Source organism: Miniopterus natalensis, chromosome 7, assembly GCF_054644295.1.
Source record: "Miniopterus natalensis isolate mMinNat1 chromosome 7, mMinNat1.hap1, whole genome shotgun sequence".
Classification (NCBI taxonomy): domain Eukaryota; kingdom Metazoa; phylum Chordata; class Mammalia; order Chiroptera; family Miniopteridae; genus Miniopterus; species Miniopterus natalensis.
In genome coordinates this window covers 80,339,987-80,362,512 of record NC_142087.1, presented here as the reverse complement: position 1 = coordinate 80,362,512, position 22,526 = coordinate 80,339,987, and the positions used below count along the sequence as shown (strand labels likewise).

General features: G+C 58.2%; 1 protein-coding gene across 1 annotated transcript; it reads left to right on the top strand.

Moving 5' to 3' along the window:
- The first annotated feature begins 310 nt into the window (after nt 1-310).
- On the top strand, nt 311-19,870 carry APCDD1L (APC down-regulated 1 like). Its single transcript, XM_087819324.1, has 5 exons — nt 311-443; nt 8,754-8,783; nt 11,901-12,039; nt 14,820-15,372; nt 19,115-19,870. Exons 1-5 carry the CDS (start codon nt 311-313, stop codon nt 19,868-19,870), a joined length of 1,611 nt encoding a protein of 536 aa, XP_087675450.1.
- The last annotated feature ends 2,656 nt before the right edge of the window (nt 19,871-22,526 follow it).

The window sequence follows — 22,526 nt, the reverse complement described above, 5'->3', positions numbered from 1 at the left end:
TCCTGGACGTCCTGTCAGCTCCATGCCCCCCGAGCCCGCCCAGGGGAGCTCACCCACACCCCTCCTCCCTGCCCGCTCTCCACAGCTCCCGCCCCAGCCTCACCTGTGGGCGGAGGTTTGAGGGCGTCTCCCACAGGCGGCCTTGAGTGGCCACCTCCCCGCCACTGGGCCGTTCTGAACACGAGCCAGCAGGGTCTTCAAGCCTTGGTCTCCTGCCACCTGTCACATCTGATTACCACTGTCCTTGGGTCCCCATTTCTCTCCAAACCAATGAACTCATGTTCACTTATTTTAAAAATAACCTGTCCCCATGTGCATCAGCCTCGTGCTAACAAGGCCCAGATCTGGTGCGTCCATTAGCGACGAGTCAGAACAGACGTGCGCCCAACCCAACGCGCACTGCCAGCCGGTGCCCCTGGGGCCGTGGCGGAGCCACCAGCTAGGTGAGGGCCCTTTGGAAGGCACCGCCTTTCAGAGTGCCACCTGGCTGTCGCCTCCACCCCAACCCACAAGGCTCCCTTGTGAAGAACACCCCAGGCCCCCGAGGCGGCGCACGGCCGCCCGCAGCCCCTGCCTCTCCATCTCTCCCCGTGACCCGCGGCGCCCGCCAGCAGCGAGGCCCCCCTGCGCCTGTCCCTCCAGCAAATGCACCAGCACATCTCTGGGCTCTACTGTGCTGGCTCGGAGTCAGGCCCCGAGCCCTCGTGGAAGCGTCTTCGCCACCCCACGGGCAGGCGCACAGTAGGTGCTCGGTACAGGTCGAGCAAAGGCCGGGGGCTGTGTGTGCAGGAGCCTGGAGTTGCCAGGTCACAGACCCACTTTGGAGTGGGGGCCTCTCCGCCCGCCCACTTGCGGAACTGGAGCCCGACGCTCAGGCTGCGCGTCTCCCAGCCCGTGTCCCCACCTGAAAGGCTGGGCCCGTCGCAGCACCCGCCAGGTGCCTATAGCGTGGATCCGGCGGTGAGTCTACGTGGGCTCTGCACACCCTAGAGCCTCACAGAAATCGTGGCCTATTACTGGGGTGGTGACAAGGAAACCGATGACTAATCGTCACCAGTCTGCCCTGCGCTGCCCCGGAGCTGTGCTTACTGTCCCCGGATAAGAGCACGGGGTCGAGGGTCACCAGAGATGGCAAGAATTACAAGCCTGTTTATTTAACATTTAGGAGCGAGCGCATTTTCCTGTACCTTGTCTGCAACACTTAAGCCAATATTTGCGTCTTTGGGATTCCATTTGTATGGTAATTTAAAAATAGGGTTCCGGACTCAGGGCCAGCCTTTCTCCGGAAACTCTGAAAGCACATTAATTTTCTAGACGGTAAAATAATGCCGTAATTAAATATTACCATTTCTCTTAAAATAAAATCTGGTGACTCCTAACAAAATGGTTTTTTTCGAAACATGATGTCGGTTTTCCCACAAAATTGCACTCTAGGGAAATTCCTTATTTTGAATGTATGAGAGAGACCACAAACTTAATCTCAACACAGTGTAGGAAAAATTGATTTGTTAAATTACAATAATTTTCTTGCATTTAAAATCTCCATGTTTCCTGTAGTGGCTGACCCAAAGGCCCCCTCTATACGTCTTTGGGGAAAGGCCCAAGGAGCCAAGATGTTTTGTTTCATTGTTTATGAAGCCTCCCAGATGCCCTTTCTTGTGGCTCCAATTGGAGTATTTGTTCTGTGTTGCAAACTTCTTTGAAAGGAGGGAAGTCTAGGCAACCCCATTGCCCTCACCCTTGAGTCTCCAAAGACATTCTCTGTGCAAGTGGAAACGGAGCTGTCCCACGTGGAAGAGAGCATGGGCCCCAGGGCCCGCCTTCAGTGGGCTCCCTCTCTGCCAAATTTCGGGGGCACGGAGGGAGAGGGAGCCTGGTGGCCCAGGGCTGCAGGCTGAGGCTGGAGGAGGTGGTGCTGGGTTTCGCCCCAGTGCCCAACCACCCCAACCAAAGCTCAAGAGGTCCCCCTTGTGGAGACTCCCAAGAACAGCCCCATAAGTGGTGCCCTTCCCCAACGCTGTTCCCGGGGAGCCCCAGCGTCTCCCCGCACTTCTCAGACCAAAAGGCACTCAACGATGACCACCAGCCTCCATCCCTCTCTTCTCAAAATCTAAATACCTCTTTGTGACAAGAAGGTGCTTGGACCTTCCAAGGAAGACCTGGTGGAGAACCAGCTCCTGAAGCTCCATGAAGAGTTAAGCTCCTCGACGTGCTCCCAAAGACCCCTCTTCTGGGGCCATCACCACAGTCCCACAAGCATCTTCTTTCTTACTGAAAGTGTCAAAACCTTGTCATTCTCTTGCCAAATTCCTGTCCTAGAGAACAATGAGAGCTCCGGTCTTCTGCCAAGAGAGTGGATAGGATTCAATCCAATGAGAGAATTGTAGACACATGTTGTGTTTAGCAAATACTGACTTGTAACTGCTCCCCTAGGGAGACCCAGGCACGTTCAAAATCACTGGAGAGCACACGCTCCATCCGTCCAGGCCGACGGCCCCTCGCCCCACTCCTCAGAGCACAGGACAGATCATTGGTATCGGTGGAGACCGTTGACCAAATTTGGTAAAACATTTATGAAAATCTAAGGGCCAATGTGCAGATCTGGGAACACAGACTCTAAAGCTGAGCTAACAAGGCCTTGTCTCAAGACACCAGAACATCTGGGTGGAAAGGGAAACTCTCCCATCAATCACCCCGATGCCTCGGCTGTTGGAAAACAGCTGGTCTTTGGCTGGAATTTTCCAGTTTTCATCTGGGTGGAAGCCCCAGCCAGAGTGAGGCGTAATTAGCATTATCACAGGGCCCAGGGAGAGTTTTGAGTGAACAGATTTGCACTGGAACATTCTTAAACAAACAACAAGAAAACCTGGCTGAGGAGCCAGGCCTGGTGGGCCAGAGACTCCCCGTTCCCCCCATTCCTTTCCCACTCTGTGAGCTAAACGCTTCCCAGTCCCTCGACAGGAAATGCTCCGCATGGGCCCTGGGGAGGTGTCTGCATGGCCAGCTGCTCTCCTTGGAAAAAAAAAAAAGGTTTTCATTTTGGGAAACACAGACGTAAAAGAATCGCCTTCTCCAGGTGGCACCAAGCAGGGCCCACCTTTGCCACCCACCCCGTGGTCCAGCCCAGCCTGGGACAGGGCATGGAGCAAGGGAGGAGCAGCGACAAAGCAAACCAGGGCCCTCCGCTCGCCTCGCAACATGCCCACACGGGTATCCGGTGCCCCCCGCTTCTCTCCAGCTCATCGGGCCCCCAGGATTCCTCAGGGCGGCTTTCAACTCTGAGGCCACAAGCAGAGGAGGGCTCATGTCAAAATCCTGGGGCGCGGGGCTGGGGTGCGGAACGTGCTCTCTCTAGAGCACGGTGACCAAGTTTCCCAGGCACGCAAGGCCCTTCCCCACCCTGGGCCTTGAACACAAAGACCCTCCGACGACAAGGACAACAAGGACGAGGCGAGGCAGCTGCACCAGAGGGCTACGTGGGGCGTGGGAGGAGCGGCCACCACACGGAGGGGGCTCAGGCCCCTCAGAAGCCAGCCCTGTCTCCGTGTCCCTGCGACTTGCCGGTGCGGTGCCTGCGAGCCTGTCTGCGGCCTTCGGGGGAGCTGGGATGGGGAGCCTGCAGGACCTCGCTGGGAAGCCCACCCCTCGCCCGAGCAGTGCGGTGACACCTGCCACTTCCATGGCTGGATTCTGAGGCCACCGGTCTGGTCCGGGGGTCCCGAGTGGACCACTGCATGCCCACTTCGCAGCATGGAAGCCGTGGCCACTTTTAACCACCAGCGATTACTTTTGGATGCGGATTTTTATTTAAAATGTATGCAAGGTTCCAAATCCAAACATTCTAGGTGAGTTACCTCAAGCTGAGGATTTTGAAATGAACCAGAGGGTTTCAGACTTTTTTTTTTTAAGCAAAAGAACACTTCTTCCCCCCAAGTAGATCTTAATTAAGGCCCCCGTATATAAACCAGAGCAGAAGGTGGGGGCTGCTTGGGCTAAAGCTCGGGTGAGAGCCCAGAGCCCACTCACTGTGTCGCACCCTCTCTCCCGGAAACACTGCCGCGGTCCTCAGAGGCAGCGGGGACCCCTGGGCCAGCGCCATGTGGCACTCGCGCCGGCGGCCACGAGTGGTCCCCGAGCCCTGGAGAGGCCGCCGGTCCACATGGAGTTGGGCTGTGGGTGTAAATACACCCCCAATTTCGAAGACGTATGAAAAAACCAAAGTATTTCATTAATAGTTTTCATATTTAATGCATGTTGAACTATAATATTTGGGGCTGGATAAAATATCGTTAAAATTAATTTCACCCGTCACTTTTTAGCTTTGTTTAAAATGTGGCCACCAGGACATGTAAATCATGCAGGGGGCTTACATTTGTGGCTCGCTGTGCTGCGGACGTAGGTGGAGCCTTCCCTGCGGGATAAAACCGCACCAGGTCCTGGTCTGGCTGGAGCAGGTCCCCAGGGTCACGGAGGCCTTAAGGCGAAGCCCAGCATCTGGCTGCGCTCCAGGCTCTCGGCAGGAGGTGCCGCTCCCGCTGCCACCTGCCTCCGCCAGCTCCTCCTTCCTTCCCCCGCCTGGACCAGCCTGGGCCCCGGGGACCCCCTCGCCCACCACCCCTCGCCCGCGGGCTCGCAGCGATCGCAGCAGCCTTCTCGCTCTCTTCCGCTTGGAGCCACACTCACCGCGGGCATCACCAGCCCGCTCTGGGTGGGGGCTCTCGGAGGGCGGAGGAACGTCCACAGGGGTTCACGTGCGTTGGTCTTGGGAAGCACGAGCCATTCATTCACTCGCTCAACTAAAAGTAGGATTATAACTAGAATTATAACTAGCATGTCACACTATGCGAAGGTACTGTCTACGTGCCAACCACGTCTTAACACAGCAAATACTTACTGAGCATCCATCCAGCACGCGATAGGGGCTGGGGGATCAGCAGCGAGCAAGGAGACAGGAGCTGGTGAGCTAGTGGGGGGGGGGGCAGTGAGAGAAAGGAAGGAAAGAAGGGAGGGAGGGACGGAGGGAGGGAGGAGGGAAGGGGAGGGGGGAGGGGGGAGGGGGAGGGGGGAGGTTGAAGAGTCTAGAGTGATGCCTCAGTAGCAGTGAGCACACCTAGCACCCAGGTCTTGGTTTCTAGAAACCATCCTCCAATAAAAGGAACCAGGAATCCTTAGAGATACGGCCAATTTCAGGGCTGGGCAGGGAAAGAACAGAATGAGCCTGGAAGGTTGTCAGGCACCAGAAAATGAGGAAGTGCTAAAAAAAAAAAAAAAAAAAAAAAAAAAAAGGGGGCAGGAGTGTGTGCAAAGGACACAGGAGCTAAGTTGAAGGAGCCCCCAATGTCCAAATTGGGGACAATTTGAGCCACGAAATAATAACGATGGCAACACATTGTAACCTATAAATTAAAATCAGCATCTGTGAGTTTGTACGAGTACAAACAACAGTTGACTAAAGAGCTGAATGGGAACATGGGACAGCCCTTCCTTGTGGCACAATTCATTCCACGTAATGAAGCCTGAGACTAGAGAACGGCTATTTGGAAAACACCACGGTCATAATTTTTGTAGGGAAGACTCGCCAGTGGTCATCAGTAGATGCTAAAATTGGGGTTGAAAAACAAGAATCCTACATGACCCCCAAGTATATCCCCATAAGATCGTGAGATAATTATTACTTATAAAGAGGAAAGTGGGAATTTACAGTGCAGAGAACTAGCAGATAGCTCCTTATTCAGTGATCAAAGTTAACACCCCAGCATTGGGACGAAGCGCCATCGTGTGCCTCCGGAGACAGCGCCTTGTAAGGCCTACAGCAGCCACCCCGTGCCTGTGTGTGTGTGTGAGAGAGACAGAGACAGAGACAGAGACAGAGAGACAGAGAGGCAGAGAGGCAGAGAGGCAGAGAGGCAGAGAGGCATGAACGACAAAGGCTGCTGGGGATCCTGAGCTTTGGGTGGCCCTGGGCTAAACTGTGTCCCCCAAAAGATATGTTCAAATCCTAACACGTGGTACCTATGAATGTGACCTTATTTGGAAATAAGGTCTTTGCAGATGTCATCAAATTAAGACGAGGTCATGTTGGGTTTGGGTGACTGGTGTCCCCATAAGAGAAAAGGGAAGGCAACGTGGAGACAGAAATGTGGACACACAGAGAGGAAAGACAGCCATGCGATGACAGAGGCAGAGGCTGGGACGATGGGACCTTATTTATAAATAAGATCACATTCATAGGTACCACGTGTTAAGATTTGAAGATATCTTTTGGGGGACACAGTTTAGCCCAGGGCCACCCAAAGCTCAGGATCCCCAGCAGCCGGGGTGACCAGAAGCCACCAGAGGCAGGAAGGATTCTCCCAGTCAGCCTCGGCCTCGGGAGGGAGCATGGCCGGGCCATCCCTGGATTTCAGGCGGCTGGGCTCCAAACGATGAGAGAAGGAGGCTCTGCTGTTTTAAGTCATCCGGTCTGGGTGCTTTGTCACCGTGACCCTAGGACAGGCAGCCTTGAGGGGCAGTAACACGGTCATCGCCCACCCTGCCTGCTCGGCTGCCTTCGAGCGCCCCCCCTCAGGCTGTTTACCATTCCCACCAGTCACTCACGCATTTACTTACCAAATACGATCCACTTAAGTGTGACTTAACATCTCACAATCAAGTTCAGACCAACGTCGATCAAAGCCCAGTCCCGTCCTCTGCGGGCTGCTTTCTCACACCCTCTGAATACGCTTGTGGCTGCACCGAAATCACCTGCACCCCTCCCAGAGACTGGGGCGTGCCAGTCAGGGGACAAAAAGGACCTCTGCTCTTGCTTTCCGCCCCCAGAAAAAGGGGTACGAAACCTGCTATTTCTCTATCTCCTCTGGCTCCGCGCACCACACCGCCTCTCCCCCCCCTCTCTCCCCCCTCTTCCCCACCTCTCCCCCCTCTCCCCCCTCTCCCCTCCTCTCCCCCCTCTCCCCTCCTCTCCCCTCCTCCCCCTCCTCTCCCTCCTCTCCCCTCCTTTCCCCCTCCTCCCCTCCTCTCCCCTCCTCTCCCCTCCTCCCCCTCCTCTCCCTCCTCTCCCCTCCTTTCCCCCTCCTCCCCTCCTCTCCCCTCCTCTCCCCCCTCTCCCCTCCTCTCCCCCCTCTCCCCTCCTCTCCCCCCTCTCCCCTCCTCTCCCCTCCTCCCCTCCTCTCCCCTCCTCCCCCTCCTCTCCCTCCTCTCCCCTCCTCTCCCCTCCTCCCCTCCTCTCCCCTCCTTCCCCCCTCTCCCCTCCTCTCCCCCCTCTCCCCTCCTCTCCCCCCTCTCCCCTCCTCTCCCCCCTCTCCTCTCCTCTCCCCCTCTCCCCCTCCTCTCCCCCCTCTCCCCTCCTCTCCCCCCTCTCCCCTCCTCTCCCTCCTCCCCCTCCTCTCCCCTCCTCCCCCTCCTCTCCCCTCCTCTCCCCTCCTCTCCCCTCCTCCCCTCCTCTCCCCTCCTTTCCCCCCTCTCCCCTCCTCTCCCCCCTCTCCCCTCCTCTCCCCCCTCTCCCCTCCTCTCCCCCCTCTCCCCTCCTCTCCCCCCTCTCCCCTCCTCTCCCCCCTCTCCCCTCCTCTCCCCTCCTCCCCCTCCTCTCCCCTCCTCCCCTCCTCTCCCTCCTCTCCCCTCCTCTCCCCTCCTCCCCTCCTCTCCCCTCCTTTCCCCCCTCTCCCCTCCTCTCCCCCCTCTCCCCTCCTCTCCCCCCTCTCCCCCCTCTCCCCCTCCTCTCCCCCCTCTCCCCTCCTCTCCCCCCTCTCCCCTCCTCTCCCCCCTCTCCCCTCCTCTCCCCTCCTCCCCCTCCTCTCCCCTCCTCCCCCTCCTCTCCCTCCTCTCCCCTCCTCTCCCCTCCTCCCCTCCTCTCCCCTCCTTTCCCCCCTCTCCCCTCCTCTCCCCCCTCTCCTCTCCTCTCCCCCCTCTCCTCTCCTCTCCCCCCTCTCCCCTCCTCTCCCCCCTCTCCCCTCCTCTCCCCCCTCTCCCCTCCTCTCCCCTCCTCTCCCCCCTCTCCCCTCCTCTCCCCTCCTCCCCCTCCTCTGCCTCCTCTCCCCTCCTTTCCCCCTCCTCCCCTCCTCTCCCCTCCTTTCCCCCCTCTCCCCTCCCCTCCCCCCCTCCCCCCCCACTCCCTCCACCTGGAGTCAGACCCACTCTTCGGGATCTTGGGGGAAAGCATGGATTGTGGGCCTGGGTGTGAAACCTCCCTAAGCCTCTACTTTTCTCTGTGAAATGAGAGCAACCACACCCCACCTGATAGGAGTGTGGTGAAGACCAGATAAGAAAAGGGCACATTTTTTACCCCATCTCTATGGCAAATCCAGGACGGGCGAATCCACAGACAGAAAGCGGATCCGTGGCTGCCAGGGTTTGAGAGGAGAGAGGACTGGAAATTGCCTCCCAATGAGTTTGGGTTCTTTGGGGGGTGATGGTTGCCCAGCCTAGTGAACATCCTAAATGCCCCCGAGTTTTCCTTGTATACTTTAACATGGTTAAAAGGGGGAATTTCATGTTAGGCATATTTTATCAAGATTTATTTTTCATTTGGGATAGAGGGACACCGGCTGAGGCCCTCCACCCCGCTGAGCCTCAGTTTCCTCATCTGCAAAATCTCCATCATGGGTGGCTGTGCACTTCACAGCTGTTGGTCCCTAGGAAAGGCAGGCTTGTGGCGACGCGCCATCCCCGCGCTGACAGGCCGTCTCCCCTGGGTGGCCGGGAGACCCCCACCACAATGCAGACGGGGCAGCCGATCTGAGGCCATCTCGGCCAAGTGCCTGCACTCAGCAGCCGGTTAGCAATCTGTCCCCTCAAGGCCCAGGCAGGTCCACGAGGAAGCCTGTCCCTCCCATCCTGACACAGCAACACACCAGGCTGGAGCGGGTCGTACTTTAAACCCCAGCAGCCTGGCCTGAGCAATTGGACGCTGCGCGTTTAATTCTGCAGGTAATTTGAACGATGCTATCTAATTTCAAATGTCCCTGCTCTTATGAGCGCAAAAGCAGCGTAATTTTTAATTAGTGGGTAAACAGTAAATAATGAATGGCAGTAAGTGGACACCACTGTTAATTAAAAATCCATGGTTGATAAAAATCAATTTGGCCCACACGCTTAACTCAGTCTATCAGGTCCCTGCGAAAAGTTGCACAGCCCGGCCCCAGCACCATCTGCTCGCAGCCGCTGTTTCTTCAGTTAGTACTTTTCTAGGGGTTAAAAAAAAGGAGAGAGAAGACAAGAAAATCAAAAGACTCCCTCAAAAGCTGCAGCTGAGGAAACTGCATGTATTCATTGGGAGCCGGGGGATTTTTGCCGCCCTGACGCGGCCGGTTCCCGCTGGGGGCGCTGGGGGCGCTGGGGGCGCTGGCATGTTCGCTCAGGGGCTCCCACGGAGCTCGGGCTGTGTGATTGACCGAGTGTACGGGGTGACGCTGGTCAGTGACACTGCACAGGGTCAGGTGTGCTCGCGCCCCGCGCCCCTCCCGTCGCCGGTTCCCCCTCTCCCTGCCCTGCCCTCTGTGTTTTCCGTTCCTTGTGCGTGTTCCGAGCGCAGCGAGACTTCACCGTATCACGTCGTCTCCAGACTTAATTGGACCCTAATTTCTCACAGAGAAACAATTCAAACAAGGCACTGACTGCAGCAGCGCCCCGAGGAGCCAGCCAGCGCCCCCAGAGAGGGCCCGGCCACACGAGGCCTCCCCGGACAGAACACTTTCCTCGAGAAGGACGCCGAGCGCGGGGACGCAGCGCCGGCTCCAGCCCACGCCTGATTCGGCTGCGAGGCCCGAGCGCCAGTTCCCCAGCCGCCCCCCACGCTGACCGCCCCTCGGGCCTTCGCTGCCCTCTGCTCGAATGGTTCCCCAAGTGAACACTGGGGACATGCTCCAGTGACGTGGGTGGTGCTCACAGCGACCTGCAGGCCTGGACGCCCGGACCCAGGTCTCCAGATGGGAAGGCGTGAGCCGTTGGCGCAGAACCCGTGCACCTCGCTCAGGACCCCGACACGGCCACGCGGGGAGTCTGGCGCATCTTTGATGCCCACGCACCACAGTGTCCCGGCTCCCTCCCCGCAAAGTTCAATGTGCCCAAGTTAATACGGAACCACCACGGGCTCCTCTCACTCAAGACTCCCCTTGGTGTGTGGTCACTCACAGGGGCCTAGAGCTCTTGGGGAGCCCCATGCCCACATGTCCATGTGGGGACACCACAGCCCTGGCTGCTAGCTGTTGGTTTTCATTTCTGCCTCTTGGCTGACTAAAACCAATAAATCAGTTGTCGGATAAAGCAGGAATGTAGCAGGGACCCAGTCTGCATCAGCATTCTCATTCATTCATTCACTCATTCATTCATTCATTCATTCAGCAACTGCCTGTGAAGCGCCCTGCATCCCATCAAGTCTTGAAAACAGCCCCTTCCCTTGCCCACCATGCAAGACGAAAATGGTTAATACATGGAGCCAGAATCTGACAACCTGGGCTCGAGCCCTGGCTTTGTCACATCTGGGCAGCCTGTGCCCCGGTGCAACCTAAGCCCCTGTCTCCAAGGAGGCAGCTAACACTGACCCCCATGTCCTAGGCTGTTGCCAAGGTCAGATAACATATAAAAAGCGCATGGAGTCGGCGCTCGGTTAACAGGACCCACAGCTGTCTTCATCGTCACCACCGTCCACGCTGCTCTGCCTTTCTCAGAGGGCCACTGGGGACCCTGAGTCTCCGGATGAGACCCCTGACCTCCAGGGAAGTGAGGAATCCACTCTGCCTCGATTTCCTGAGAAGCCATCAGGACCACGTGCCCTGTGAAGGGGCGGTGTGGTCCCCACGGGCCCCCTGGCCCTGCTGCCTTTCCTGAATTGGACGGGAAGCTGGAGCGTGCGATGGGGGAAGAAACAGGATACATCCTTCATCTCTCCTCCACTCAGCCCCCAGCCTCCGCCACGGCCCGCGACCCCGGCTGGCAGACATCTCTGCAAGGCCCCGGGGCCCCCGACCCACTTCAGGCGCAGGCCCTGTGGGGAGAGGGCCTTGGACAGCCCTTCGTAGGAGCTGGGCCAGCGGTTGAGGCTAGTGGCCCCTGAGCGCAGCCCGTTGCTGTAATATTTGGACACTGCTCGCTGCCAGGCTTCCCACAACATCCCGCCATCTGGGCTGTGTCAAGGCCAGGCCTGGGAACGGAGATGTCAGTGTCTGACGGGATCGCGGCTCTTCAGCAGCTGAAAGCCCTGGAGCTCTTGCCTCCGAGCAGCTCCTAGAAGGGCCTGGCTGGTCTCCACACGATGCGCACATCTGGGGCTCACTCAGGAGGGCCCGGGGCCCCGGCCCTGCTGTCCACACCCATCCTCCTGGAGGCCTCGGTTCCTCCCCAGCCCCACTGTGGGCCTCGTCCATCAGCCCCAGCGCCCACCACACACTTGCTGAGCACTCACTATGTGCTGGGCACTGCTGGGTCCCACAGAGGTGGAGACGAACAGCACACAGGCTTGGCTCTGAGGAAGCGCCATGGAGTGAGGGGACTCGGGGGGCAGGTGCAGATCTGCTCCACGTGGCAGAGGTGAAGGGGAACCTGGGCTCCTTGGTGGAAGGGGTGGCAAACCCGCTGCCCTGGGACAAGAGGCACTCTTGTCCAGACTGCAGGGCCCCTCAGCTCCCACTGGCAGAGCTTGACCAGAGCAGGCAAGTCTGAGCAGGGTCTGGGTGGGGAGCCTGGCTCCGCACAGTAACTTTGGGAAGCTGGGAGGCTTGGATTCCATGGTGGTCACATCTGGGAATCCAGGAGATGAGTTCGGAGGCTGATTCTAGGCACCCCATCATTGTCTTGGGGCGGCCTGAGCGGGGCAGAGATAAAGGTTGGGGTGGGAGGACAGCCAGGGCAGGTGGAGCACCTGGGGAATGCTGGGATCGCTAACCTGGGGTCTGTCTGCTTTGCAGCCGGCACTGCAGAGGCGGCTGGAACAGCAGGGGGTGGCCACCTGCGCTGGGAACCTCGTTGCCAACAGCCCCTGACCAACAGAGCTCCCGTCACGGCGCTGCTGCCCCCACGCCTCGAGGGACCCTGGATCTCCACTGGGTGAGACCCTAGGTCACCTTGACGTCAGGCCCCTGGGCTGGGAGGCTTCTCTGCGTTTCAGTGTCCATGTCTATAAAATAGGCACAGTGCACCAGTTGTCCAAGAGGCCAGCTGCACAAGGCTTTGCTCGCCACCCCCCACCACAGAGTGATCCTGACCCAGCCACAAGCAGCAACTGCATAAAATCCGCTTGCTCAACATATCACACACCTACCATACAGATACTTATTGAGTGCCTCGTATAACCTAGTACAGTGGAAGAAGAACTCTAAACAGGTGAACACAGAAATAAGTAACACGAACTTGAGGTGGTGCTAAGCTCTGCAAGGAAATAAAGCCGAGGATATGACAGTGAGTGACCTGGGAGAGTTTTTGTGAGGGTGGTCAGGGAAGGCTTCTCGGAGGTGGTGGCATTCCATTGAAGCTGAAAGAAGAGGAGTCAGTCACCCAGAGAGCCAGAGGAGTCAGGCAGAGGGAACAGCTGGTGCAAAGGTCCTAAAGCGGTGGCGCTAGGGAGGGCTCAGGTGTCCCGCTTGCCTGTCTAATTCTCTTTCTAAGCTCACAGGCTTGCCTGCCGGTTCAGGCACTGTTGTTGCTCTGGGGCAATGGGCTTTGTGCTCTGCCCTCATTTGTGGGGTGCTCCCTCTTGGGGCGAGGATGGGGAGAAGGGAGGAGAAGGGAGGCAGTGGCTCCTCCACGCCTAGCAGTTCTCTTCCTCCCCACCAGCCCCTTCTAGTTGGCCCACAGTGGGAGCAGGGACTGGGCGGACTCCGTGTCCGCCGCACTCTCTGAGGTCAGGGAGAAGCGAGGTGCCAAACATCTGCTCTCGCTCGGGGCGGAGGGAGGGGCTTGAGCTCTGCAAAGCCTCTGGGTGCAATCCCAGGCTCTCGCCCAGCTCCACAGCCCAGGTGGGACCCAGGCACCACTGGCCGGGAAGGGTGGGGACCGCTTGCAGGCTGCTCCTGCTTCGGGACAACAGCGTTCTGGAACAGTGCTTCCAGAAACTTCTAGAGCCTTCTTCCTAGAAAGTTCCCCTTGATGCTTTCCAGATAGGCTTTGCTGCTTCCTGGAGCAGTGCAGAGCCTGGGAGCCTCTGAGATGTCCAGTGCGACCTGCTGTGACCCCTTAGGCAGACTGTCCCCTCCCCGGCCTTGTCTGAGACAGAGGAGGAGAGGGCTGAGGCCCCCCTCGGCGTGGGAGCCATCCCCCTTCACTTTTAACTACTGCCTCTACTGGCATTTCCTTATGGTTTTTCTTTACACCAACTTGCTTTTGTTCACTTAAATATATTCATTTATTCTTACAGCTTTATTGAGGCATAACTGGTGTACAGTAAACAGCACATTTACAGTGTACTGTAATTATTTTTAAAGGAAGTGTAATATCTCCCTGGATATGGAGAGCAGAGCCACTCGCCATAAATGGGAGGGAACTGTAAAGAGAAAGTCAATGAAAACAAAACAACATAATTAAATTCTCACTAGATCCGTTGCCTGCCGAAGGCTCCGAGTGTGCTCTCTCTGGGAGGAAAGGGAGCTGGCGTTAAAGACACACTAGCTCCAACAGCAGCTTCCTCCTCAACACAATCAGAAGGACCAAAAGCAAAGACCACGGAGCTGTTGCCGTGGGCGAGAGCGGGTGTCCTCTGCTCTAGCAGCCCGGTTGAAAAGTTTGGAGAAAATACCAGAACAGGTTGCACCTGCTCAGAGGAACACTGCAAACGGGGTCCTGCCTGCTCTTTTCCCTAGAGCTCATCCGCCATCCACCCCACCTGAACCCTTGGTGGGAGAGTCCCGGCCCAGCTGTGACGTGGGTCCCAGAGTCTTGTAGTTTCTTAGCGCCCAAGCCCACCCTGTGCTCATTGTCACCATCAGAATAGGGCCTGGGGGCTGGGTCCAGCTCATGCCTGTTTTCATAAATAAAGTTTTATTGGCACACAGCCATGCCCACACTTGCAGAGGCCTCTGGCCGCTTTCCCTCTGTGACCACAACCTTGAGTAGTTGCCACGGAGACCATCTGGCCCACAAAAGCAACAATATGTATGATCTGAGCCTTTCAAGTCCGTGGACCTCTGGTTTAGACCCACAAGCCTGTCACAGATGTGGGTGGAACTTGGTCGGGAGGTAAGCCTCGAAAAGGGGAGACGGGATCTGAGCACCTGTCACCCACGGTCCAGCAGCCAGGACCCAGGGCGGGTGCTGGGTCCTGGGCTCTAGGCCAGGTGCCAGGGATCCAACACAGAGAGAATGGACAGGACTCTGCCTCCAGAGCTCTTGGCACAGGGGTCCCCTAATGGTGCAAGGAACCCCTCTGAGTGCCTCCCAGGTGCTGTCCCTGTGCTGGACTCATCCCAGAGACCGTGCTGAGGGTCTGATACCTCCCAGCACAAAGGCAAGGGCTGGGCCATGGTCCTGGCTCGCATTCCCGGGAGGGACAGAAGTGGGTGTGACTCAGGTCTTCCAGCTGCAAAGTCTGTGCACATCCATGGGACCCAGGGACCCACGAGGGCCATGAGGGAGCTGTCGCTGGAAGAGCGCAACTAGGGCTGAGTGGAAGGGGGACAAGAGGACTTTTGTTGAGGTCACAGGCATTGAGTGGAAGGCCCCCAAGCCCTCAGAGTGGGCCTCACTAAGATCACTCAGGGAAACTGAGGCCAAAGGGGTCCAGCCTTGAGCTGAGGTCTGCAATGGGGGCTGTAGGGGGAGGGAGCCCACCCAGAGGGAGAGGGGCTCATGTGCAGGTTCTCACTGCTCTGCCCACCCCGTCTCTCCCCCGACAGCTGCGAGGTGCGCCCAGGGCCCGAGTTCCTCACCCGCTCCTACACCTTCTTCCCCAGCCGCCTCTTTCGAGCCCACCAGTTCTACTACAGGGACCCCCTCTGCCGGGAGCCTGCCCACTCCCTGGTCATCAAGGGCAAGGTCCGTCTACGCCGGGCTTCCTGGGTCACCCGGGGCGCCACTGAAGCCGATTACCACCTGCACAAGGTGGGCATCGTCTTCCACAGTCGCCACGCCCTGCTCGACATCACCAGGCGCCTCAACCAGACCCAGGCCGGCCGCGACTGCGCTGGGCAGCTGCCCCCTGCCCGGGCCTGGGTGCCTGGGGCTCTGTATGAGCTGCTGAGTGCCCGGGCGGAGCGGGACTGCATGGCAGCCCTGGGCTTCACCATGCACGAGCTCAGCCTGATCCGCGTGCAGCGCCACCTGCAGCCGCAGCCCCGGGCCGGGCCCCTGCTGGTGGAGGAGCTGTACCTGGGGGACATCCACACTGACCGGGCAGAGAGGTGGCACTACCGGCCCACCGGCTACCAGTGCCCGCTGCAGAGCGCCCTGGTGAGTGGGGCCCTGGGGGGAAGCTCTGCGCCTGGCCCAGCAGGCCCTGTAGGACCTGCTCCCTGCCCGGGGCTTCATGCTTCCCCACCCTGGGCAGCCTTGTGAATTCTTTACTGTCCCTTAATTTCAAAGTAGTGATGGGTGGAAACAGCTTCCAGTATCTGAACCATTGTTAAATGAGGTAAGCAACAAAGTCAGAGGTTCTGGAGGCTCCAGGGGTTTGTGTTCGCAGTGAGAAGAAACATTAGAGCAGCGATTTTCAACCTTTTCATCTCGTGGCACACAAACTAATTACAGGACTTCTGTGGCACAACAAAACATATATTTTTCGCTGATCTGAGGGGAAAAAAAGGTATAATTTTGATTCATTCACACCAGATGGCTATTGTTATGTTGGCTGTTGTCATTTTTTTATTTGACAGTCTAAAGGAAAAGAGGTCAGTGCCCCTGACTAAATAGTCAGGTATTGCAGGTTTTAAAAATTCTTGTGATACTCTCTCTAAAAAAATAACATTCTTGCAGCACACTGGTTGAAAATTACTGAGTTACTGAGGTTAGTAAAAAGGAAGTCAAGGTTAGGGCTCCGAGTTAAGAGTGTCTGCACTTGGCACCCAAGGAATATTCTTTGAAAGTGAGAATGAATGGATGGAAGGAAGGGTGAGGTCAGGAATCCCTACCAAATGCTCCTTGAGCCCTTAGCAGTCGTCATATCATTCAGCATGTACTAGACACTCAAAGAACTAAACCAGATGCAGTGACTTGTCAAAGCACCCCGAGGCGGGGGCTGGGGATAAGCCCACCCCTCTCCTCCCAAGGCGGGATCTGGGGAGCAAAGAAAAAGCACTGGACATTCTCATAATCAGAAAATCAGTGTGAGCTCTTTTTGTAACCCCATAGTCTTCTCTTTTTGGCAGCCAATGTTCTAGACTGGTCTGACGTTACTCCTACTTAGGAGAAGGTGCTGGTGGGGGTTGTGACCGGAGCCCATCACCTCATTAGAGGGGAAAACTCTGAACGCAGAGAGAATGGGCCCCCTGGTGCAGACGATGGCACTTTCGTGTCTTCCCAGGCCGGGCTGCGGACTGTGGATTCCTGTCCCTCTGCCGCCTGACCAGCCAGTGTGGCCAGTGCCACCTGCAATGTGATTGAGAAGCAGAGCACCTAGGGACGTTTGCAGAGATGAGTAGTGCCAGATGTATGGACATTAAATTAAATGTCCCCTCTCTGGGAAAGAAAAACAAAAAAGATAATTTCGAAGAAGGAAACGCTGCACTTGTGCCCCCAGGTAACACGTTAGCCAGGACCTTCCGCTCTCTGGGGCCCAAGCCTTGCCCCCGGCCCAAGCAGATGGTAAACGTGAACATTTTTAGAAGTTCATTTCAAACCAATTTGATCCCCAAGTTCATTGCCTGGATATAGAATCCTAATCAATCAGCCAGCACTCAACCAAAATCGTCTAAGCCTCGTGTCACCTCTGGGGGTTAATTAGAAACTGTATGTGCTGTTTGAGAAATACGTTTATGTAACAGGCTTAACCAGGAAGTCTGGCTGCGCCTGCGGGCTGGAGGCCTTGTTTGTTAACACATCCAGCTCCGGACCTCTGCAGAGTGACACTTGGGAGACGTGGGAGAAACGGGTCCCTTCCTCCACCCCCTTCAAGCACATCAGAGAAGGATGTGCCTTTTCTCCCCCTTCTCTGACCTCACAAGCTTGCTCGGTTCTCAACTGGTTTCTGCTCTGCAGAGAAACGTTTGCCCCAAATTTAGCAGCCAGTATCCCCAACGTCCTGTCTGCAGGAGACAGCCCCGTTCTGGGGAAGGGGGCAGCCCTGGGGTCATGTTGCTGTGATGCATTATATTCTGGTAACACACATCAGTGTGACGACAGTCAGGATGTGGGTTAAAATGCCAAAGTTAGAGCAGGATCGCACCATGACCTCCCCGCGGCTAACTACCCAGTCTGCCGGCTTCTCCCCATGACAAACATTTCTGCCACCATTTACTAGTATTTCAAAGCGCCTTCAAGTACTCTGGGTCAAAACCTCGAAATCAAAACCAATTACTTCTCTACATTATGGAAATCAAGGCAAGTTTAGGTTCACCATGGAAATAAATAACAAGCTTCCAATGTGGCGCCTGAGAAAGTAAAACACGCTCTCCCCCATCCAGTCTTCTCCTTCTAAACTAGAACCCCAGGCGCCACTTATTTGGCACGAAACCACCCAGGAGCGATCTGTGGAAATCTTTTGTTTTTTCGAGAAAAAAACAGGAGCTGATTTCCTAGTTGGGCCCCAGGAAGCCCTTTCCCTCGCCACCCCGCACACGCAGGTGTTTGCCAGGCCCCACGCCAGCCTCGCTCCGACAAGCGGCTGGTCCAAGGAGATTCACCTTTCAGAATGACGCTTGGGACTAAACTTTGGGCAGCAGCCTCTTTTTAAAAGACCACCAAGAAGATGTCTATATCAGGGTTCTTTTTGGCCCCCGTGGAGCTTTTTCACTCCAAAATGCAGGTGACTAACCCCACGCAGTTTGGTGTAGCATCTGGTTCCCGTTGATGTGTTTTACTGTGAAGCGCCCCACGAGACTTTGTAAGGCAGGGACGACTGAATAAGGCCAGAGAGAGGAGACAAATTCACAGCCCAGGCCACGGAGGGCTGTGGCTGCCCGAGACGTCGGGGTGGCCGAGTGGCCCTACTGCAGACGACACCGCAGTGGACGTCTCTGTGTCCCCTGCCTTGGCAATGCTTCGGCTGTCTCCTCAGCACAGGCTCTGAGCGATGGGGTCCGCGGGTGGGCGGCAGTTTCATCCCTGGGCCACGGTCACTTTCCAAGGACGTGGGAGGAAGGACGCTCACCTCCCAAGGTGAAATTTCTGGAGATACGAAGTCTCTCTTCTCCACCGGTAGTGGAGACAAAGACTCCTGTGAGGGGCGTGAGGCTCTCGGCACAGGAAGGGGATGGGGTCTGTCAAGCAGGGGTTCAGCTCGTCTCTGCCACGGTCTTGGCTGGCCACCTGGCCCACTGGGCTACCGCTTCTGCTGCTCTAACATGTAGCACTTGCACGAGACACACTTAGCACAGTTCCTGGCCCCTTGGAAGCAGCGGGAAGCAAGAGGGAGTAGAGAGAGTCTCCACTGGCAAGGAAACCACAATAAATCTTAACGGCCGAATTTCAGAACCAAGCAGGCTGGGGATGGGAAGGGGCAAGTTCTGTGAAATCCCAGGACACGGGGCACCTCCCTTCCAGCCCTCGTTCATTCACCCATCCGTCCATCCAGTCCTTCGCTGCTCAGCAAACTTGCTGCTGCTGTGAGCCAGGCACCGTGCCAGGCCCTGGGGACAGAGCAGCCACAGAGAGACACTCCCAGCTTCCTGGAGCTTGCGGGCTAATGAGGGGGAGGGCGGAAAGAAGGGGAAATGGGGAACGGCACATCTCCGGGCACCAGAAAGGCCGAGGTGCCCAGGCAGGGCGTGGTCAGGAAGGGTCTCCCCGAGGCCCTCTGAGCTGAGTCCTGGCGATGAGACGGGCGGCCAGGCTGCGTTGGGGGCTTCAGGCAGAAGGGACAGCGGGCGAGAAGCCCAGGGGAGGGAGAAGCTCGCTGAGGCCCAAGGGGAGCGAAGCAGCCATGGGGCTGCAGAAAGGGAGCGGGGGGGTGGCGGGCGACCACTGCGCGCCCCACAGCGCCCGCCCCAGGGCGCCGACTCCACCGGGACGGTCACTGACCCCTGCCGGTCCCTTTCAGCACCACGCCCGCCCCTGCCCGGCCTGCGGCCTCATCGCCCGCTCCGACGAGCACCGCCCGCCGGTGCTGCCCGCCGCGGCGGCCCTGCCCCTGCAGCTGGGCGGCCAGTGGGTCAGCCCCGGGTGCGAGCTGCGCCCCGCCGTGCTCTTCCTCACCCGCCTCTTCACCTTCCACGGGCACAACCGGTCCTGGGAGGGGTACTACCGCCACTTCTCGGACCCGTCCTGCCTGCAGCCCACCTTCACCGTCTACGCAGCCGGCCGCTACGCCGGGGGCACGCCGTCCGCCAAGGTCCTCGGGGGCACCGAGCTGGTGTTCCGGGTCACAGAGGCGCGCGTGACCCCCATGGACCAGGTCACCACCGCCATGCTCAACGTCTCCGAGCCCAGCAGCTGCGGGGGCCCGGGGGCCTGGTCACTGGGAACCGAGCGGGACGTCACACCCACCAACGGGTGCCTGCCTCTGGGCATCAGGCTCCCCCACGTGGAGTACGAGCTTTTCAAGATGGAGCGAGACCCCCTCGGGCAGAGCCTGCTCTTCATCGGCCAGAGGCCCACCGACGGCTCGAGCCCAAACGCCCCCGAGAAGCGCCCCACGTCTTACCAGGCGCCCCTGGTGCTCTGTGGCGGGGCAGCCCGGGGCGCCGCCAGGCCCTCGCCGCCCAAGCCCTCGCCCAGTGGGGGCCGCTGCCCCGGGGCCGCCCGCCTCCCCTCTCTGCTCCCGGCGCTCGGGCTGGCCTTCCTCCAGCGGCTCTGAGGCGGTCGCCGCCGCCAGGGACAGCCCGGCCCGGGCCCGCCGCCATCTGGGAGGAGCTCCAGCGCCTTCCCCGGCTCCGTCGCAGGACGGTGGTGGCCCTGCCCCTGCCGGCTCAGCCCGTGTCCGGCGGCTCAGCCCCGAGTTCAACAGCAGCCGCAGAGCCCACAGCACGGCCGGTGCCCGCCGGGGCCACGTGCCTGGGCGCGGCGATGCCCAGCACTCTGAGTTTTGAATGCGCGCTCCCAGTTTTCATGGACAGTCCGAGGACCGGCATCGAGGACGGGACCACGGAGCCCCCACCCCTCCCTGCACCCCGGGGGTCCTGTGCAGGGGGGGTGAGGCTGGCACTGTTCTGCCCGCGCGTGGTCGCTTAAAGGTCATTAACTCTAATCGAGGAACGCGCTAGAAGCGGGGCCTGAATTAGAGGCGCCCCTCGCTCTCGCGTCGGCTCGCTGGCAGAGGGCTCGTCTCTGGGGGGGACCCAGCTTCCCCGAGCGCTGGTGTGGGCATCTGCGGGCGCCCGCCTGTGTCTGCGGGCAGGCCCGAGGCGCCCACGCGGCGTGGGGACAAACCCGGCCCCCGGCGGCGCGTGAGCCGGTCCAGCCGAGCCCGGGGGTGAGGCTGCCGTCGCTCCACCCGACGCCGAGGCCACCGCAGGGCTGGCGGCTGGGGCAGGTGTCCGGGGGGCGGAGCTCACAGCCCTGGGCAAGCGATTCATACTAAGGATGGCGGCAGCGCCAGCTGGTTGCCATGAGCCCCACACGTGTCCTCTGTTTTCAAGATTCCCTCTGCCTGACGGGGAGGGAGAGAAACACCCCACTGTGTCCTTGGGACCACTCCAGGGCGAGGTCAGGGCCGCCGGCTGCGGGGAGGCGCCCGGAGCAGGACAGCCGCCCTGCGAGGCGCTGACGTCCTCTGCCCAGGAGGCCGTCGCCCGGGCGGGGACAGGCTGTGCCCCTGCAGGCCCTGCCTGTGTTCCCCGGCTGCGTCTGCACATTGTGCAATTAGCTGGCATCCTGGTGGGCTCAAGGGTTTCCGGGACTCGGGGAGATGGAGGGCCCCTCCTTCCTCCACCCGATTCCTATCTCTGGCTCTTGTCACGGATCTCGAACAACAATTGTCTGGGAGGCTAATGACGCTTTCAGAGGAAGCCCTTGTCCTTCCGCTCGGTGGTGTGGGGTTCGATCAGCCCGCTGAAATTGCTCTGACTTCTCTACCCATTCTTCTTTTAAAAAAACAAGTTAATGTTGTCTGTGGGTCTCAGAGAGCGACATGTGTTCCTGGCATATTTACCAAAGCACAAGAAATAATTATTTGTGGTCTCAAGGCTGCATCGGGGGGGGGGCAGGGGGGTCCCTGGTGGGGAGGAGGGTGGGTGGCGATAATGTGTCCATGGCTCAGTGAGTCTTGTTTCTGAGGCTTGAGGCAACCATGCCACCATTTATCATCAAATTTGAATCTTTTAATAAAATTAAACAGCCTGAAAAATGTTCTTGCCAGTTATTAAAGTCAACCAAGGGGATTATGATCCTAGGGAAAGGCAGTGAAGTGTCTTCTAGAAAAAGAGAGTAAAACCAATGGAGGTCATCGCTGGTTTGATCTGTTACGTACCTTGAGTCCGCACTACAGCCCGGCCCTGCTTAAAGCGCTTCCAGGGTGCTCCAAATAAATCCAACTTCGTGCTCACCACTGTCTCCACGGTCCCCCACACCTCCCCGCCAGGCTGGCCCCACGGTCCTTCTCTTGATCACAGTAAGCTGTTTCCTGCCTCAGGACCTTTGCACATGTCACTACCTCTGCCTAACACCTCTTCTCCCAGACCCTTAGAAGCCTGGCTCTTTCTTTTCATTCATGTCTCAGGCCACATGTCACTCCTTGGGTGACACCCACCACCAGCATCCCCCAAAAGCACTTCCTTCCCTCCCTTGTCTTCTTTTGTGTGATGCATACTGATCACTGTCTGAAACGATTTACTCACGTAGACTCTGCCTCCTTGGCCGAAAACGTAAAAGGGAAGGACTGAGTCAGTCACCGCAACCGTTTCCAGCAGGTTCGGCAGTGAAATCTCACGGTGGAACTGCAGCTCACATGGCAAGTGATCCTGGTTAATCCTCACACCAAAACCTGGGACAGGGTCACTGCCGTGTCAGGTACAGCATCCCTCGCAGGTGGCCCAACAGTGTGGGCAAGGGGTGTGACTGCCTCTTGCCCACAAGGACCCTAGTCAGGCTCAGAGGGGAGAAGAGGCTCACTGAGGTCACCAGCAGCTGGGCCTCAGAGCCCGAGAGCTGAGTCTTCTCTGGGTGGCTGCTGGGGGCTCAGGTCCCCAACGGGGGTGGGATTCCTTGACTGTATTTGGGGGAAGCGATTCAGGGCTGCTTTGTGGGACATGCCGTGAGCCACCTCTAATTAGGAGGCTGTGCTGAGAAAGAGAGAAGGTTCTTGGCCCAGCTGCCGGCACTGAGGCCCCCCTCCCCTCCTGGGGCTTCTTGGTTCTGGAACCGTCGGTGGCAATAGAAAATATCATGGCAGGAGAAAGGCCAGTGGGCCCACTCCAGACTCGGGGCTGAAATAAGGAGGGTGGGTTTGGGGGCCTAGTGGCCTTTCTTTGCTCCCCACTGTGAGCCTGGCTCCCCCACATACAAGCCAAGATGGC

Coding starts and splice junctions, on each gene's coding strand:
- APCDD1L (XM_087819324.1), top strand. CDS start 311: ATGTGCATCAGCCTCGTGCTAACAAGGCCCAGATCTGGTGCGTCCATT. Junction 12,040..14,819: donor GGACCCTGGATCTCCACTGG/GTGAGACCCTAG, acceptor CTCCCCCGACAG/CTGCGAGGTGCGCCCAGGGC. Junction 15,373..19,114: donor GCCCGCTGCAGAGCGCCCTG/GTGAGTGGGGCC, acceptor GGTCCCTTTCAG/CACCACGCCCGCCCCTGCCC.